General features: G+C 44.8%; 1 protein-coding gene across 1 annotated transcript in view; it reads left to right on the top strand.

Moving 5' to 3' along the window:
* Positions 1 to 928: 928 nt before the first annotated feature.
* Positions 929 to 20780, top strand: part of SCN1B (sodium voltage-gated channel beta subunit 1) — a 38098-nt gene continuing 18246 nt past the window's right edge. The window contains exon 1 of the mRNA XM_070764086.1: positions 929 to 2093. Within this exon, the coding sequence (XP_070620187.1) occupies positions 2048 to 2093 (46 nt within the window). The 5' untranslated portion in view covers positions 929 to 2047. The remainder of the gene's footprint in view (positions 2094 to 20780) is intronic.

Genomic DNA, 20780 nt, shown 5'->3' on the forward strand with positions numbered 1-20780 from the left:
CTGGTCCATTTAGTCTGCCCTTATACTATTTCCTGTATTTTGTTTTAGGATGGATCTATGTTTATCCCAGGCATGTTTCAATTCAGTTCCTGTGGATTGACCAACCCCGTCTGCTGGAAGTTTGTTCCAAACATTTACTACTCTTTCAGTCAAATAATATTTTCTCAAGTTGCTTCTGATCTTTCCTCCAACTAACCTCAGATTGTGCCCCCTTGTTCTTGTGGTCACTTTCCTATTACAAACACGTCCCTTCTGAACCTTATTCAGAAGGGGTACATAAGTCTAAAGGCTAAGCTATGTGGACCACCCAATAACTAGAGAGCCTCTCTGGAGATCTGCAAAGTCTTTTTTTTCCATACTCCTCATAACCAGCACTTTGGACAAAACTTTCCTTCAGGTCAACTGGACCTCCACCCTGGTATTTTCCGGGGTGGGGAGAGAAACTTCTCTGGTCCGATCGGCGGTTCCGGCCAAGCGAGGATTCAGAACAGGACCAGAGCTGGGAATTCAACGCTGGAGCGGAGGGGGGGGGGCGCCTCGGGACGGGCTCCGCAGCCACTGCAGAGAGTGACGCATCCCTCCTCCGCCTATGGTCGTGTCTCCATCCATCCCCTCCCCGCGGCGGCCCCGGCTTTGCTCCTTCCCATCGCCCCATTTCGGAAGGGCGGGCGGGCGCGTGAAGCCACTGCGGGCTCCAGCCCGACTCCGCCCGGTCTCCCTTTGACCGACCGGTACCTTCGACTCCCTTTCCGCCCTTCGATCTTTTAAGGCCCGAGTGGCTCCCCCCCCCCCCCCCGTTCCCATCTCTCCTCTTCCTCCCTTGGTTACGCCGCCGCTGCCGCCGCAATGCATCAAGTTTGCCGGCGCCCGCCTCCTCCTCCTCCTCCACCGCCTGGCTCACGCTTTGATTCATCCCTCCTCGCCCTGTCCAGCAGCGAGCCAGAGCACTTCCCGGGCAGCTCAGCCTCTGCCGCAGCGGTGCGCGCCGCCGGGGAAGGCTAAGGGAAGGGGAGTCGGCGTGGCGTGGCGAAGCGGGGACTCTCGTCCAGCCAGCCAGAGGGCGAGTCATCCCCGGGCGGGCCCGATCCCTTCCCGCATCCCAGCGCCACGCAGCTCCGACCGAGCCATCTTCCTTGAACTCAGCCAGCATCTCGGATTTCCCCTTGCAGCCCGCCGAGGGTTCAAGCCTGGCGAAGAAAGAAGCTCCATGGATCATCCGACCCCCTCGAGTCCCGCGGAGGCACCTGCCCGAGGGAGCGGCTGATCTCGGGCTCCAGGCGAAGCTGCGAAGGGAGGAGTGGCCCTTCCTTTGAAAGGGGGGGGGGAGTTTAATTCGGACAGGAGCGACCTTCCCCAATTGAGAAAAGGCTCCGGGAAGCCCGCGGAGGAGCCGCCACCTTTTCGGCCGAGCAGAGAGGGCCGCGAGGCGTCACCTTGTCGCTCCGGGCGCACCGTGAAGCCCAAAGGACGCGGGGGCGCGGGTGGCCGAGCCCGGGCCGGCGCGGCCGGGAGGAGTCGGAACCACCACCGCCGCTGCCGCCGCAGCCTTGCCCATGGCCGGCTGAAGACGGGGGGGAACCGGTTCCCGCGCTGCCGCTCGCCTTTCCTGGGGCCCACCCCAACTTTTATGGCTCCCCCAACAGCCGGACGCCTCCTCCTCCTCCGCTTCTTCTCCGTGCCATCTCGCTCCCCGGCTTGGGTCCCTCGCAGACCCGGGGCGACGGGGGCATCAAAAGCAGCAGCCGTCGAGGCAGAGAGCGGCGGAGCGCCTCGTGCGGCCGACGTCCGTGTGCCGATCCCCGGGCAGGATCGGGTGTCCGAAGCCAGGGCAGGTGGATCCGGCCGGGACATTCCGAGCCGCGGCGGGGTTTCCTTGAGGCGGCTATAAATACCCTCGCGGGGAGCTTTCTTCACCAGAGATCGTCTGACTGTTGTTGACCGCCAAGAGGTTCGGCTTGGAAAGGGCGGGCGCGAGCCCACCGGAGCGGCCCACCTCCCCTCCACCCCGGGCCGAGAAGGGAGCGCACCCTGGAGCCGACCCGTAAGCATGGCCGCCCCGCGACCCGTCTCGCTGCTGCTCGGCCTGGCCTTGGGTGAGTCGGGCAAAACCGGGCGGGGAGAAGGACACGCGTGGAGTGGGGCTGAGGGCGGTCGGGGAAGGTCCGAAGAAGCGGCGTGAGACCCCCGGGAAGGGTGCACGGAGAGTCCGGCATGAGGAGGAGGCCTCTTCCCCCCTTTCAAGCCTCGGCCCTCGGGCTGCGGCCTCAGGCCTCGTGGGACAGGAGGGAGACTTTGCCCCTCAGCCTCGGCCCAGGCCGCCTTTTCTCCCCGGAAGGCCTGTCGGGGCACCTAATTTTTAAGCAGGTTAAAGTCTCCACCAAGGCCTCTTCTTAGGCTTTGCTTCTCTGGGCCCTTTTTTTTTTCGTGCCAAAGGTGGGCCTGGACTTTCAGAGAGCTGTGGTGTATGTGTGTGGGGCTTGTGGAATTGCTCCCCCCCCAAAAATAGCTTGCATTTTTTTCCTTTTTTGGGGGGGTGAGGGGGGTTTGTTTGCTAAAACTCCTGACACCTTAATCCAGGCCAGGGTCACTGGAGGCAACATGGAAGTTCTTGCCAAGGAGTGAAATCCCGGTGGGTGGGTGGAGAAAGGGGAAACTTTAACTTTAAAAAATGTCTCAGTTTTGAAGGGGGGCCTTCAAGGAGGTCAGAGGAGCCCTACTGGAGACAGAGAGCTTAGGCCAGGGATAGCGAACCTTTTTTTCCCCTCAGGTGCCAAAAGAGTGTGCATGCACTACATCACCGCATGCACGAGTGCCCACACCCATAATTCAATGCCCCCTGGAGGCCAGAAACAGTCTGTGTCCCCAATTCTGCTGGGCTCAGTAGGCTGGTGTTTCGCCCTCCCCAGGCTCCAAAGACTTCCTACTCCATCCCCCTCGGAGGCTCTCTGGAAGCCAAAAATGCCCTTCCAGAGCCTCTGTGCAAGCCAAAAATCAGATGGCTGATGCACACATGCACGTTGGAGCTGAGGTAGGGCAATGGCTTGTGTGCCAGCAGATATAGCTCCGCGGGCCACCTGTGGCACCCGTGCCATAGGTTCGCCATCGCTGGCTTTAGGCTATGTAGGTAGGATCAAGGATTGTTCAGAGCAAGGAACTGCCAAACACACATTTCCTTCTGACTTAAGAGAGGGGAATTGTCTTTTGAAAGCTGGGATTTCCAGATGGTGGATGTACCTAGCAGTGCTTGCTTATTTACCCATCTACCCATCTATCCATCTACCCATCCATCCATCCATCTACCCATCCATCCATTCATCCACCCACCCACCCACTCACCCACCCACCCACCCACCCACCCACCCACCTACCTACCTTATATGCTGCCCAACTCCTCAAGGACTCTAGGCGGCTTACAACCAACAAAAACAATATTTTAAAGAACAATTTTAAAAATAATTACAAAACCCTAGTAAAAGCCATACATAACTCTCATGGGCGGATCTAGATGGTAACTCATTCGGTCAAAGGCCCCAGGCCTGCTGGAAAAGCCATGTCTTTACAGCTTTGCGGAAGGCCAGTAGGGTAGGGAGGATATGGATCTCAGGGGGCAGCTGGTTTCAGAGAGCCGGAGCCACCACAGAGAAGACCCTTCCTCGCGGCCCCACCATTTGGCATTGTTTGGTTGATGGGACCCGGAGAAGGCCAGCCCTGTGGGTACTTATCGGTCCCTGTAGGAGGCAGTCCCGAAGATAGTCTGGCCCTATGCTTCGTAGGGGCTTTCAAGGTGATGACCAATGTGTGCAAGGATGGCAACCATATTGCAGTCACATTGGCAAAAGCAATAAAATAAATATTTTTTTAAAAAAAATTCTGGAGGCAAAATATGATTGCAAAATATTACTGGAAAATATAATGTTCACTAACTCATCCCTCAGATTTTTTAACTGTTTAAAGAAAATGATAAACAATCTGCATCATTTCTGTTGCCTTGTGTTGTCAATCCCCCCCCCCCCCAAAATAATGTATACTTAATGCCATCTCTTGTATTAGTTGAAGCTATTTTGCTAGCAAACTCTTAATGCATTTAAAGGTAACGTTCCTTTCCTTGCTTCTTTATGGGGTGTGAATGGTGAGATGTGAATTTATTTCCTCATTTTCTGCAGTTTCCGATCTTCTTCCCAATTTCAAAGGCTCCTTGGAACCTTCTCTTCATCAGCCCCTGCCCTCCCCCTCCAGAAAAAACATACTTTCATTCAGCCCTGCAATGAAATTTGGCCTTCAGACCCCAAAGCCCTGCAGCACATAATCACTGGAGATTTGAAGCATTCTATAGAATGGTGCGAGACTTTCTTTCAACTGGGGGAGGGAAAGTGTGGCCAACTATTTTTATTAAAAGGCATACATCTTATGACCTAAACTCCTTTCATCAGATGCATCTGACCCTACCAGATCTGATCAGATGCTACTAAACACTTGATATTTTTTTGTCACCTTAGATAAACACAGCTGTCCTCATGTACAATGTCATCATCTGGCAAGTGTTGAAAAATAAATAAACACTTGAACAACATAACCTCCTCTTTCTTTCATCCAGGGATAGAATGGAAAATGTGTATACTGTAGTACCTTCAATTCCCAACCTGCTAGGCAGAAACAATTTTTAGCATCAATTTTTATTTGCTTCCAGTTGTTCCATTTTTTAAAATAACCTACTAGGTAGACCCATTGCAGTCAAAGCTGATGGTTGGTGGTAACATTTTTAAAACCATCAAAAGAAACAGGAGGAGGATATTGCAATTTTAGGAAATAAATAGATAAATGATAGACAGAAGGTATAACATAGCTTCCTGGGACTTTTAAAACAAATATTCTTCCGTTTAAGTCAAAAACAAGACCAACAACTTAGTATGAGACACTGAAAAACACTGTTTCATTTTTTTTAAAATTTTGATTGTAATACAAACAAACAAGCAAACAAAACAAGACATATATACATACCGTGTTTCCCCGAAAGTAAGACAGTGTCTTACTTTCTTTTTACCCCCAAAAGCCCCACTATGTCTTACTTTCGGGGTATGTCTTACATTGGAAAAAAATTGAAAGGGTCGCGTTCCCGAAGGCATCTCCCCAGAGTCCAGAAGGGCAGCCACGGGACAGGAGCCTCGTGAGCCCTTTTCCAAGTTCAACCTCAGGGCTCCAAGTGGCGTGCACGCATGGAGCCGCAGACGCGTGTCGGGGAAGCGTGTTTCTGGAGGGGAGGAGCCGCTCTGCGTAGTTGGGCAGCCCCACCTGCCTGCCGGAAAGGAGGCGGGCGAAGGAGGGCGCAGCTCCGGCCGCTCGCCTCGGAGCCGGTCGGCCTCGCTGGCCGCTTGCAGCCGAGCCTCGGCAGGACTCGGTTGCTGGGACAAGCGCCTTCACTGCAAGCCGCCGCCCGCTCGGCTCGCTTCAGACCAGCGCCGTCTTTCGCTTTGCCAAGCCGGGGAAGAGGCGGTGGCGCCACGCGAGGCGAAGGCGAGGGGCGCGCGGGGAGCTTGGAAGCGACGTCATCGGGCTCCCCCCCGGCAATACCCCTGTGTTTCCCCGAAAGTAAGACATATGTCTTACTTTTGGGGTACGGCTTATATTAGCCGACCCCCCTGAAACCCCCAATACGTCTTACAATCGGGGGTGTCTTACTATCGGGGAAACAGGGTACCTCTATACTGTATATACAAATTAATTTGAATTTACTTAATAATTAATACTTTACAATTCTATTTTTGTTAATTCATTTCTTTCCCTTAAATATTAGTTCAATTCCTTCTCTTTTTTTCTATCCAATTATATAGTTTTCCCCAAACTCTAGAGTAGTCCTTATTTTGTTTTTTCTGTAATTCATATGTTAATTTACTTAATTTACCACTGTCTAACATTTTCCTAATCACCATCTCTTCATTTGGTACCTTTTCTTGTTTCCAAGTTTGTGCAAATACCAATCTTGCTGCTGTTAGTATGTGAGTTATTAAACAGTACAGTGCTCCCTCGCTTTTCGCGGGGGATGCGTTCCGAGACTTCCCGCAAAAGTCGAATTTCCGCGAAGTAGAGATGCGGAAGTAAATACACTATTTATGGCTATGAACAGTATCACAAGCCTTTCCTTAACACTTTAAACCCCTAAATTGCAATTTTCCATTCCCTTACCAACCATTCAGATTATTACTCACCATGTTTATTTATTAACGTTTATTAAAAAAAAATATTTATTAAAGGTGGACGAAAGTTTGGCGATGACATATGACGTCATTGGGTGGGAAAAACCGTGGTATAGGAGGAAAATCCGCAAAGTATTTTTTAATTAATATTTTTGAAAAACTGTGGTATAGACTTTCCGCGAAGTTCGAACCTGCGAAAATCGAGGGAACACTGTAATCTTCTTTGCTATGTTGTCCTCTGATTATTCCCAACAGATACATTTCTGGTTTTGTTTCTAATTGATAATTTAATATTTCCTCCAACCAATTTTGAATCCTGGTCCAAATTTCTTTTGCTTCCGTGCATAACCACCAAATGTGATAGCATGTTCCTAAGGCCATTTAAAACACTGTTTTAAAAAGCCATTGAAAAGTCTGGTTACAGTGAGGGTATATATTTTGTTTTATGTAGCCATTTTCTGAGAAGTTTGACTGTATGTTTCTTAATGCAAAACAACAACTGAAAAGTAGGTGTATGTGATAGATCATTTCCGTCATTTCTATTTCATTATGGCTAAATATGAATTTTTCATGCTTTTTTTCATTCCTATCCCTGATGTTCTTATTCCGTCCCTGATATATATTTTGGCAATTATTCTTCCAGTTTCGAACTTCCTCACCTGGACACCTGCAATTGTTTTTTCTTTCTGTTAGATGAGTCACCATATAAGGATCTGAGTGCTTGGTGGAAGGAAAATTGTATTGAACTCTTTTCTGGAAAGTTCTAGAGTAATCTGGTTTCCTTTGTCTGCAAGTGGGTTCAACCAATGAATAAACCAATGAATAAATCAGTGTTGTCACATTCTGTCAGGCCACCAGGATCTCCAAAGTGGGGTGAGGTTCGACTACTGTAATGCTCTCTACATGGGGCTACCTTTGAAAAGTGTTCGGAAACTTCAGATCGTGCAGAATGCAGCTGCGAGAGCAGTCATGGGCTTACCTAGGTACGCCCATGTTTCACCATCACTCCGCAGTCTGCATTGGCTGCCGATCAGTTTCCGGTCACAATTCAAAGTGTTGGTTATTACCTTTAAAGCCCTTCATGGCACTGGACCAGAATATCTCCGAGACCGCCTCCTGCCGCACGAATCCCAGCGACCGATTAGGTCCCACAGAGTGGGCCTTCTCCGTGTCCCGTCAACTAAACAATGTCGGTTGGCGGGCCCCAGGGGAAGAGCCTTCTCTGTGGCGGCACCGGCCCTCTGGAACCAACTCCCCCTGGAGATTAGAACTGCCCCTACTCTTCCTGCCTTCCGTAAACTCCTTAAAACCCACCTTTGCCGTCAGGCATGGGGGAACTGAAACATCTCCCCCTGGGCATGTTTAATTTATATATAGTATGCTTGTGTGTATGTCTGTTAGTATATGGGGTCTGTTTTAAATCTTTAAATATTTTTAAATTTGTCAAATTATTTATGATTTGTTTCCACGTGTTGTGAGCCGCCCCAAGTCTTCGGAGAGGGGCGGCATACAAATCTAAGTAATAAAATAAATAAAAAATAAATAAGACTTATGTAACTGTGGTTGAGTTTTTTGTCAGAAATTCAGAATGTGTTTCATTAAAAGTGAGATTCCTTACAGTTGATTGTTGAAAACTTGGGCTGCGAAACTTGGCGGACAAGTTCACATTAATTAGGCTTTCAGAATTATACCATATCATTAAGCTAATTCATTACTTGTGTCTTATCTGCCTATTCTTTATCCTCCTTTTTATCATCCATCTACTAGCTATCTTCATCTATCCTCTGTTATCTATCTTTCTATCATCCATTATCCATCTATCATATTTTTAAACCTGCCCAACTCACAGATGTGTTTCTAGGCCATGTATAATAAAATAATCAGCTAAAACAATAATTAACAGTTATTAACAACAATATTATTATTATTTTTATTATTTATTGGATTTGTATGCCGCCCCTCTCCGCAGACTCGGGGCGGCTAACAACAGCAATAAAACATTATATACCAAAATCCAATACTAAAAACAGTTAAAAACCCATTATATAAAAACCAATCATACATACAGACATACTATGCATAAAATTGTAAAGGCCTAGGGGGAAGTGTATCTTAGTTCCCCCATGCCTGGCGGCAGAGGTGGGTTTTAAGCAGCTTTCGAAAGGCAAGGAGGGTGGGGGCAATTCTAATGTCTGGGGGGAGTTGGTTCCAAAGGGCCGGGGCCGTCACAGAGAAGGCTCTTCCTCTGGGTCCCGCCAAGCGACATTGTTTGGTTGACAGGACCCGGAGAAGATCCACTCTGTGGGACCTAACTGGTCGCTGGGATTCGTGCAGCAGAAGGTGGTCCCTGAGGTAATCTGGTCCGGTGCAATAGAATTAATTAATACAATAGTATTAATTAAGAACTATTTACACACAAATATAAATAAGACTGTGTAAGAACACATAATGTAACCATGTTGCAGATTCCCTGTTTCTCTGAGATCCTCAAACCTCTTAGAAAAAAATGGTTTGAGGAATTTCCTAAATGGATGGGGGCCACAGTAGAAAAGGCCGTGCTCTTGAATCTGATCTGATATAACTCTTTCGCAGACGGGGACCCATCACATGCCATTCCTGCTAGACCAGATGGGTTGGGTAATTGTAAGTAGGCTGTCCCTCAACCTGAATTCATGTCTTTTTAAATTAGAAGCTGAGTTGGGGAAGTAGGATGAGAAAGGAGGGAGAAAGAAGATGGGAAGGGGGAAATAGCCAGAAAAGTCAACATGAAGCATTTTGCTTATCTCTGCACTAAATATAAAAATCTCCATCGCTTGTGCTGGGTGTTGTGCCTCCAAAATATGCTGTATTTTATGTAACAAGAATTTTAAGATAGTACAGTCAATTGCTGCACAATAGAGTAAGCTCCAATTCCTGATCACCTAGCAGTTTGAAAGTAAATGCAAATAGATCAATAGGTACCACTTAGGTGGGAAGTTAACAACGTTCCATGCGCTTTAGCATATAGTCATGCTGGCTATAGAAATATCTTTGGACAACGCTGGCTGTCTTGGCTAAGAAACTGAGATGCACCCCACTTCCTAAAGTCAGACATGATTGGATAGGGTAAGCCTTTATAGTTAATTTATTTCTTTGATTCTTCCCCTGCCTTTTTATACTTTTTATAAAAGTAACTCAAGGTGGAAAACATACTTAAAACACCTGCCAGTTTTCCCCACAACAATCACCCTGTGAGCAGGGTGGATTTGATTTAAGTCAACTTGATTTAAATCAACTTGATTTAAATCGCTAGTAAAAAGGCTTGATTTAAATCAACTCGATTTAAATCATCATTTTTAAAGAGCATCTGTCATCTCTGTCCCACAGCAGCTGTTCCTCTGACCTTCTGTTGACTCACCGACAATCCCAATATTGCAGAATGCACAGCCTCATGCTCCCTAAGACCCATTCCATGCTGAATAAACTAAATTACTAATGTATCTTAAATAGAAAACTGTCTTTGGATAGATTTTTATTCCAAAAGAATTTTATTAAAATAAATTAGATAAAAATTAAAAAAAAACCAGATATTAAATTTTAAAAACTATTTAATTTTTTAAAAATCATTTTTTTAATTAAAAAAATCAATTTTTATCCACCCTGTCTGTGAGGAGGGTTGGGCTGAGAGAGGGTGACTGACTCAAGGTCACCCAATAGGCTTTCACACCAAAGGAGGAACTAGAACTCATGGTCGCCTGGTTTCCAGGCCACTGCTTTAACCAATACTTCAAACTGAGTGTTAACTTTTCTTTGTGAACGGCAATGTTTTTGCTATAAATGGAGCCTATTGCTATAAAGACTAACAATCCTGGGTCTAGAAAGCTTAGAACTCCGGCGTCTAAAACACGATTTAAGTATTGTCCACAAGATCATATGCTGCAACGTCAATGACTACTTCAGCTTCACCCGCAACAACACAAGAGCACGTAACAGATTCAAACTTAATATTAACCGCTCCAAACTTGACTGTAAAAAATATGACTTTAACAATCGAGTTGTCGAAGCGTGGAACTCATTACCGGACTCAATTGTGTCAACCCCTAACCTCCAACATTTCTCCCTTAGACTCTCCACGATTGACCTCTCCAGGTTTCTAAGAGGTCAGTAAGGGGCGTACATAAGTGCACTAGTGTGCCTTTCGTCCCCTGCCCAATTGTCTTTCCTTTATCTCCTATATCATATATATTTTCTTCCTTTCATATATCTTCTCCTCTATTTTTACATATTATCTTTATATTCGTAAACAACTTAAAACCCACCTCTGCCACCAGGCATGGGGGAATTGAGATCAATTTAAATATATTAAAGGGTTAAATAAGGTTCAGGAGGGAAGTGTTTTTAATAGGAAAGTGAACACAAGAACAAGGGGACACAATCTGAAGTTAGTTGGGGGAAAGATCAAAAGCAACATGAGAAAATATTATTTTACTGAAAGAGTAGTAGATCCTTGGAACAAACTTCCAGCAGATGTGGTAGATAAATCCACAGTAACTGAATGTAAACATGCCTGGGATAAACATATATCCATCCTAAGATAAAATAGAGAAAATAGTATAAGGGCAGACTAGATGGACCATGAGGTCTTTTTCTGCCGTCAGACTTCTATGTTTCTATGTTTCTATCCTCTTTCCCCCTAGGCCTTTACAATTCTATGCATGGTATGTATGTATGTATGTATGTATGTATGTATGTATGTATGTATGTATGTATGTATGTATGTTTGGTTTTTATATTAATAGATTTTTAATCATCAATACCAAATTACTATTGTACACTGTTTTATTGTTGCTGTTAGCCGCCCCGAGTCTCTGGAGAGGGGCGGCATACAAATCCAATAAATAAATAAATATATATATATATATATATATATATATATATATATATATATATATTACTTCATGTCTATTCTCTTCCACATGTATTGTGTATTGGACAAATGAACGAATGAATAAATAAATAAAAATATATCTTTAATAATGCAGGGTGCAATGGAGAGGCAATAAAGGTAGTCAGTCCCCTTTAGGGTTTTCCTGGAATATCTTGCTAGTATATAACAAAAAGCTACAAGATAATAGATATACGGCAACCCTAGCAAAGCTCTTGTGTTCTTCTGTGTTGGCCTCCATGCAAAATGGTTTTCTCAAGAAGGCACAGAATTGTAGTTGCTTGCCTAAAAAATGTTTCCTGTCTCTGGACTATTGTGTGTTCTGCTTTGATTGACATAACGAAGTATTTTTTGAATACGGAAATCGTTAACAATTCTTTCTAGAACCACGGCAACTCCCAGAATTCAGATCGTGCACAATGCAGCTGCGAGAGCAATCATGGGCTTCCCCAGGTATGCCCATGTCACACCAACACTCCGCAATCTGCATTGGTTGCCGATCAATTTCCGGTCACAATTCAAAGTGTTGGTTATGACCTATAAAGCCCTTCATGGCATCAGACCAGAATATCTCCAGGACCGCCTTCTGCCGCACAAATCCCAGCGACCGGTTAGGTCCCACAGAATTGGCCTTCTCCGGCTCCCGTCGACTAAACAATGTTGTTTGGCGGGTCCCAGGGGAAGAGCCTTCTCTGTGGCGGCCCCGACTCTCTGGAACCAGCTCTCCCCAGAGATTAGAACTGCCCCCACCCTCCTTGCCTTCCGTAAACTCCTTAAAACCCACCTTTGCCACCAGGCATGGGGGAATTGAGATACTCTTTCCCCCTAGGCCTTTACAATTTTATGCATGGTATATCTGTATGTATGTTTGGTTTTTATAATACAGTGGAACCCCGACATAAGAGCTGCTCTACTTAAGAGCAACTCAAGATAAGAGCTGGGAGGGGAGAGATATTTTTGTTCTACTTACAAGCCCAAATTCGAGATACAAGCGCCAAGGAGCTGTCTCCTGAAGCCAAACGCTAACTTCCGCGTTCGGCTTCAGGAGACAGCTGCGAAGCGGCGCGCGTGTTTTAAAAGGTTGCAGCCGGCCTGGGGGGCTCGGGGGGGGGGGTGCTTGCAGCTTTCTTTCTTGCTCTTTTTCTTTCTCTCTTTTACCTTCCCTTCCTCTATTTCTTCTTTTCTTTCTCCTTCCCACCTTCTTCCCTCCCTCCCTCCCTTCACTCATTCCTCTCTTACTCTCCCCTTTCATAAGTTTCCTTGCTTCCTTCCTCTGTTCCTGTCCCTTCCCCCTTTCTTTCTTTCTTTCTTTCTTTCTTTCTTTCTTTCTTTCTTTCTTGCTCTTTTTCTTTCTCTCTTTTACCTTCCCTTCCTCTATTTCTTCTTTTCTTTCTCCTTCCCACCTTCTTCCCTCCCTCCCTTCACTCATTCCTCTCTTACTCTCCCCTTTCATAAGTTTCCTTGCTTCCTTCCTCTGTTCCTGTCCCTTCCCTCTTTCCTTCCTTCCTTCCCACCCTCCGTCCATTCATTCACCCATTCCTCTCTTGATCGCTTAAAGCCGGTCCCTGGTGCAAAAAGGGTTGGGGACCTCTGTCCTACAGGATTGGGTGGCAGAGAAGTTGAACATATGTAAATTTAAAAGTTTAAGAAAGTTTACAAGTTAAGTGAAAGAAACTTCATTATTCATTTATATGTACATGTACATTTCTTCATTAAAAACATGTCTTTCTGCATAATTTAGACTAACTTTGTGAGTTTTTTGAGGGCTGGAACCAATTAAAATTATTTACATTAATTCCTATGGGGAAAAGTCGTTCGAGATAAGAGCTGTTCGACTTAAGAGCCCAGGTCCGGAACGAATTAAACTCGTATCTCGAGGTACCACTGTAATGGGTTTTTAACTGTTTTTAGTATTGGATTATTATTATATGCTGTTTTATTACTGTTGTTAGCTGCCCCGAGTCTGCAGAGAGGGGCGGCATACAAATCCAATAAATGAATGAATGAATGAATGAATGAATGAATGAATGAATGAATCTCCCCCGGGCCTATACAATTTATGTATGGTACGTTTGTATGTATGTATGTCTGATTAATAATGGGGTTTTTAAAAATGTTTTTAAATTATTAGATTTGTTATGAATTGTTCTATTGCTGTTGTGAGCCGCCCTGAGTCTACGGAGAGGGGCGGCATACAAATCAATCAATCAATCAAACAATCAAACAATCAAACAATCAAACAATCAAACAAACAAACAAACAAACAAACTAACAAACTAACAAACTAACAAACTAACAAACTAACAAACTAACAAACTAACAAACTAACAAACTAACAAATAAATTCTCTAGCCAGTTATGACTGCGTAGGGAATTCTGGGAGTAGAAGTCCACACTTTTTCAAGTTGCCATAGTTAGACACCCCGATCTAGAATGTTTTCTCCCCTAATCTAAAGCCAGTAATTCTAACTTTCCCAAGAATATTGAGGCAACCTGAAATCACTTAGTGGTTCATAAATATGCTTTGCATATGTATACAACACACTGCTTTCTGCTTCCATTCTGAAACCAGTTCCAGGTTTCTGCTGCAGCTGTTTGGCTCTGGGCCTCCTGCCTCCAGCTGATTTTCTTGAAAGCATTTGGAATTGGAAGTTCCAAAGCATTTCCATTACCAAGCAAATCAATGGCCTTGCTTTAGGTTGGGTGAGGCTCTTTGCAAATGACACACAAATGATCTCCTCTACAAAAAAAATAGTAACCAAATTTGTAGGTGCATGTTTACATCAGGTGTGGCCCTTTTCTGTTGTGCAAACCAACATGGCGGGAGGCTACCTCTTTTACTTAGGTAGCAGGATTACTTATTTTATTTATTTGTTATATTTATTTTTGTCCAATACACAATACTGTAATACACAACGAAGGTTATAGAGCAGCAGTCCCCAAACTAAGGCCCGGGGGCCATATGCGGCCCGCTGAGGCCATTTATCCGGCCCGCGGGTGATGACAGGAGCACAGGATGCGTCCGTATCCTGTGCTCCTGGCCACTGTTCCCTCTATAGCCTGTGTGGTCGCATGGCTGCGCAGGCAAAAAACAAACTCCTAGAGCCGGTGCCATTTCTCCCACCCAACAGGTGATCTGCTGTCGGCCGGGAGAAAGCCCCGTGGGCTCTGAGCCCCGCCCAGCTTCTCCGGCTGTGTCTGGGGACCATGCCCCGCCCCCTCCTACCGATATTCTTCCCGCCACTGGGAAGAAACAGGAAGCAAACCCCTCCCCAGGAAACAAGAGGCAGCGGTTGGATGGCCTTGCCACCTGTGCGCAGAAGCAGCGCCCTGGGCTAAAAGCGGCGTAGACTTGTGCCTGCACCAGAGCTGTCACCTCGCCCTCTCTCCACCTTTCCCATAAGTTGACTTGTGGGGAGTCTCATTTTTTCAGCAGAGAGAGAGACGCACCCCCTCAAGTTCATGGCCGGGCACAGAAGTTTTGTGAGAGAGAGGGAAAAGAGAGAGAGAAAGAAAGAAAAGGGAAAGAGGGTGAGGGAAATAGAAGTGGAGAGAAATGGAGGAGGGAGGGAAGGAAGGAAGGAAGGAAGGAAGGAAGAATGAAATGAATGGAGGGACAGAGGAAGGAAGGGCTGTTTTGGGGGGGGGTAATTTTTTTTAAATTTTCTCTTAGCATACATTCAAATAACACAGTGTACCATCTAATTTTCAATGAAAAAAAATGCGGTATTAGTAACTAATATCAATCATCAAAAATGTTTTTTTTCTAATTTTGTCATCCAGTTACATTCATTTTCTTTTAATTAAATTCCCTCCTTAATGTTCCTTCAAAAAGTACACCAATTATATTTCTAACTTATTAACCATTATGCCAAAGTGCTTCCTTCTTTCTTTATACATTTTTCTATAAGCCAAGAAAACCTTTTATAGCCAATCAGATGTTAACAAAAGAAAATTAAAAACAATTTCAGACTTCTTCCCTCCCTCTAAATAGCATGTTCCCATTTTGTTTTTACTTTAAAATAAGGTATGCGCAGTGTGCATAGGGAATTGTTCATAGGGTTTTTTTTATAGTCCGGCCCTCCAACAGTCCGAGGGACAGTGAACTGGCCCCATGTGTAAAAAGTTTGGGGACCCCTGTTATAGAGGATATAGTAGAGAAGAAATACAAGATATAGGAGAGACTATAGGACAGGGGATGGAAGGTACTCTAGTGCGCTTATGCACGCCCCTTACTGACCTCTTAGGAATCTGGAGAGGTCAACCATGGATAGTCTAAGGGTAAAATGTTGGGGGTTAGGGGATGACACTACAGAGTCCAGTAATGAGTTCCATGCTTCGACAACCCGATTACTAAAGTCATATATTTTACAGTCAAGTTTGGAGCAGTTAATATTAAGCTTGAATCTGTTGTGTGCTCTTGTGTTGTTGTGGTTGAAGCTGAAGTAGTCTTTGACAGGCAGGACATTGCAGCATACGAACTTGTGGGCAATACTTAGATCATGTTTAAGGCGTCGTAGTTCTAAGCTTTCAAGACCCAGGATTGTAAGTCTAGTTTCGTAGGGTATTCTGTTTCGAGTGGAGGATTGAAGGGCTCTTCTTGTGAAGTATCTTTGGACATTTTCAAGGGTGTTAATGTCTGAGATGCGATATGGGTTCCAAACCGATGAGCTGTATTTGTTGTGACTATACTGATTGTGACTAGATTTATCTACTGTTTCACAGTATTTACAAACCTATATTAGCAATTTACTGAGTCAGCATATTGCCCCCAACAAACTGGGGCCTCATTTTACCCACTTCAAAAAGATGGAAGGCTGAGTCAACTTGGAGCCTGGTGATATTCGAACTGCCAAATTAGTAACTTGCAGTACTGCATTCTCACCACTGCACCACCGTGGCTCTAACGTAATGGGTTATAACAATAATTAATCTGTTATGAATGTTTCCAGCGACTTAGAGCCATTGGCTCTCTTATCTTAGTCTTGCACAATGTGAGTTTATTTACAAAAGCTTGTCTGCCCTGGTCATTGGATTTAGCAGAAATAAATGTTCGGTAGGGCTTATTGCTGGATGCCCAGGAATGCTTTAAAGATCTAGAATCTAATAATAACTTCTAACTGGTTAAATATTGAAATTACAGAATTACAGAGGAAGTAACATCTTAATAGAGAATTGAGTATCTTATTAGAGATGAGGAAAAGAGTCATAATCATTTAAAAGTCCCAGCAAAGTCCTTTATTATTGTTAAGTAAGTTGCACATTTGTGGAAATGTTTGATTTTGGACGCTGCTTAAAATGAATGCTCAGCCCATTTCCAGTCATTAAATTTGCAGAGCACTTGCTCAAGTGCTGCTTGGCAGCTTGTGGGGTTGAGGCCAAATGGCGCTTAGGAAGGTACATTGCATCTCAGAATCTCCCAAGTTGACAATTCTGTGAAATTCCCATAGCGGTAAATGTTCCCCAGACTCCCAAACGTCGTGTTTCTCTGTCACCTTTGCAATTTCTGAGAAACAGAATGGGAACGAGCCTAGATTGAACTCCTCAAAGTTCTCAGCTTGGTGGTATCTGTTGCCAAAGTAAGCAGTGAGTTTTTTATTTTATTTTATTTTATTTTATCTTATTTTATCTTATTTTATCTTATTTTATCTTATTTTATCTTATTTTATCTTATCTTATTTTATCTTATTTTATCTTATTTTATCTTATTTTATTTTATTTTATTCTATCTTATTTTATCTTATTTTATTTTATTATTTTATTTTATTTTATATTTTATTTTATTATTTTTATTTTTATTTATTTTATTATTATTATTATTATTTTTTAATTATTTTATTTTAATTATATTATTTTAATTATTTTCTTTTTATTTTTATTTTATTAGATTTATAAGCTGCCCATTCCTAACAGTTATAGGCAGGTCCTTAATTTACAATCACAATTTGAGACCTGAATTTCTGTCGTTAGGCAAAACAGTTGTTAATGGGTTTATGCGCAATAGCAACAGCACTTAGACTTATATACCACTTCCTTGCTATACTCCCTTCTCTGAGCAGTTTACATATTACCCTCAACAATCTGGGTTCTCATTTTACCGACCTCTGAAGGTTGGAAGGCTGAGTCAACCTTGAGCTGGTCAGGATCGAACTGCTAGCGGTGACCATAGTCAGCCTGCAAGACTGCATTCTAACAAGAAGGGAAGGGAAGGAGGGAGGCTGGGAGGAAGGAAGGAAGGAAGGAAGATAGCAATAGCACTTATATACTACTTTACAGTGCTTTTACGGACTTCTCTAAGTGGTTTGCAGAGAGTCAGTGTATTGCCCCCAACAATCTGGGCCCTCATTTTACCCACCTCGGAAGGATGGAAGGCTGAGCCAACCATGAGCCTGGTGAGATTTGAACTGCCAAATTGCAGGCAGCCCACAGAAATAGTTGGCAATGCTACACTCTAACCTCGGTGACACCATAGCCCACCCAATATTACTGATATTACTTTCTTTTTTGACATGGTTGTAAAGTGGATCACTGCAGTTAATCACATGGTCTTTAAGCCCATCCAGCTTTCTCCGTTGACTTTGCTGGTCAGAAGCTGACTGGGAAGATCAGAAACAGTGATCACGTGTCCTCAGGACACTTCGACTCTTATAAAATACATGTCAGGTTGCCAAGCACTCAGATTTTTAACATCACATGACCACGGGGATGCTGCAATGGTTATAAGCACAAGGACTGGTCAAGTCAGTTTTTTCCAGTCCTATTGCAATTAAGCAAATTGTTATAAGCACAGGTCTGTCTATAGCAGTGTTTCCCAACCTTGGCAACTTGAAGTTATTTGGACTTCAACTCCCAGAATTCCCCAGCCAGCGAATGCTGGCTGGGGAATTCTGGGAGTTGAAGTCCAGATAGCTTCAAGTTGTCAAGGTTGGGAAACACTGGTCTATAGTATACCAGTGGTACCAAACTCAATTTCACTGAGGGCTGCATCCGGGTTGTGTTTGACCTCTGGTTACCCAAGTGCTCTGACAGTGAAAATAGGCTCCCGAGCTCCGTTTTGCACTGCGATGGCCTCCTGCAACCCTCTGTCAGAGAAAATGAATCTTGTGCAGGCTGCAGATGGCCCTCGCGAGCTCCATTAAAGCTGGCAGACACATCATGGGCTGGTCCTTTGCTGTTTTCATGGCGTCCTCGTGGACCAGATTTGAGCACCCGGTGGGCCGAACCCATCCCGCAAGCATTGAGTTTGACACCCCAGATATATACATTACTGTAGCTTTAAATATCACCCTTTCTTCTCCCTGCTTCATTGGATAATCCATCCTACTTCAGCTTCAACCACAACAACACAAGAGCACACAACAGATTTAAACTTAATATTAACCGCTCCAAACTATGACTTCAGTAACCGAGTTGTCGAAGCATGGAACTCATTACCGGACTCCATAATGTCATCCCCAAACCCCCAACACTTTACCCTTAGATTATCTACGGTAGACCTATCCAGATTCCTAAGAGGTCAGTAAGGGGTGAATACAAGTGCACTAGAGTGCCTTCCGTCCCCTGTCCTATTGCTCTCCTATATCTCCTATACCTTTCTCCTATTCCTATATCTCTTCTTCTATTCTTTCATTGATATGTTCTATTCCTATATCTTCTTTTCTATTCTTTCTTAGAGATATTATACCGTGTTTCCCCGAAAGTAAGACAGTGTCTTACTTTCTTTTTATCCCCAAAAGCCCCACTATGTCTTACTTTCGGGGTATGTCTTATATTGGAAAAAATAAGACCCACCCGGCCAACCCACCTACCCAAACCCGCAACACCCGTGTCCGGTAAAAAGTAGTGTTTTAAAAAATCTTCTTGAAAAATCTGGGTCTTCATTTTTACCCACCGGGGGGGACAAAGAGCCCGAAGCACCCTCCCCCCCACACACAAACACACGGAGACACATCCGCATCCCCGCCTGCCCGCCCCGTCCGGGCCCCGCCATGACGTGGCAGCCGCGTCCAGTGCACACGTCAGCCTTGACACGTGTTCGCCCACCCGGCGTCTCCGAAGCTTACCGGTCTCTGGCGGGCGCCTTTCGGCAGGAGAAGCCTTCGCTGGGCTGCTTCGCTGCTTGTTCCCCGCCGCCGACCCTTCATATGTCACCGCCGCCGCCATCTGATCCAAATGTTGCTGTTCCTGCTGCTCCCGCTGCTCCCGCCGGCGTCTCAAGCAGATGCCGTGTTGCCCGTCCCGGCTAAGCCGGCCGGACGTTGTCCGTCATCGGGGAACAAGCAGCGAAGCAGCCCGGCGAAGGCTTCTCCTGACGAAAGGCGCCCGCCAGAGACCGGTAAGCTTCGGAGACGCAGGGTGGGCGGACACGTGTCAAGGCCAACGCCCGCCCCATCCGGGCCCCGCCATGACATGGCAGCCGCGTCCGGTGCACACGTCCAGTGCACACGTCGGCCTTGACACGTGTCCGCCCACCCGGCGTCTCCGAAGCTTACCGGTCTTTGGCGGGCGCCTTTCGGCAGGAGAAGCCTTCGCCGGGCTGCTTCGCTGCTTGTTGCCCGACGACGGACAACGTCCGGCTGGCTTAGCCGGGACGGGCAACACGGCATCCGCATGAGACACTGGCGGGAGCAGCAGGAACAGCAACATTTGGATCAGACGGAGGCGGTGGTGACGTATGGAGGGGGGGCGGCGCGGAAATGGGCAGGAGGCGGCAATACCCCGTGTTTCCCCGAAAGTAAGACATATGTCTTACTTTCGGGGTACGGCTTATATTAGCCGACCCCCCTGAAACCCCCGATACGTCTTACAATCGGGGGTGTCTTACTATCGGGGAAACAGGGTACTATGAGTATCTCCTCTATAGCCTTCATCATGTATTTTACTATGTGTATATTGATATATACCCACTAAAACCCTCATTGTTTATTGGACTAACTAACTAACTAACTAACTAACCAACCAACCAACCAACCAACCAACCAACCAAATAAATAATTAAATAAATAATTAAATAAATAAATAAATAAATAAATAAATAAATAAATAAATAAATAAATAAATAAATAAATAAATAAATAAATAAATAAATAAATACTTCTCCAGAAGATGGAGTAATTTATCTGATTACAATTTTGGCAGCTATGAACCTTGCTGAACTCTGGGGAGGTTTAGTTCGGAATAAACATGCATCAGATTACACTATCTGCCATTGCTTCCTCTTGGGATAGTTCTTCCTTAGGCATTCAACTCTCTCTCTCCTTTTAAATTCATCTGAGATTTTTTTTCAGAAAGCAAAACAAAGTATGTGCCAAAACTTTCTTTCTCCACCTCCCTGCTTCCAGATCCATTTCTGTGATCAGCGTCATATGGGTAGGTAGAATAGAATAGAATAGAATAGAATTTTTATTGGCCAAGTGTGATTGGACACACAAGGAATTTGTCTTGGTGCATATGCTCTCAGCGTACATAAAATAAAATATACATTTGTCAAGAATCATGCGGTACGACACTTAATGATTGTCATAGGGGTCAAATAAGCAAGGAAGAAGCAATATTAATAAAAATCTTAGGATATAAGCAACAAGTTACAGTCATACAGTCAACATGGGAGGAAATGGGTGATAGGAATGATGAGAAAAACTAGTAGAATAGAAGTGCAGATTTAG

The sequence above is a fragment of the Erythrolamprus reginae genome, chromosome 11, assembly GCF_031021105.1.
Source record: "Erythrolamprus reginae isolate rEryReg1 chromosome 11, rEryReg1.hap1, whole genome shotgun sequence".
Classification (NCBI taxonomy): Eukaryota; Metazoa; Chordata; class Lepidosauria; order Squamata; family Dipsadidae; genus Erythrolamprus; species Erythrolamprus reginae.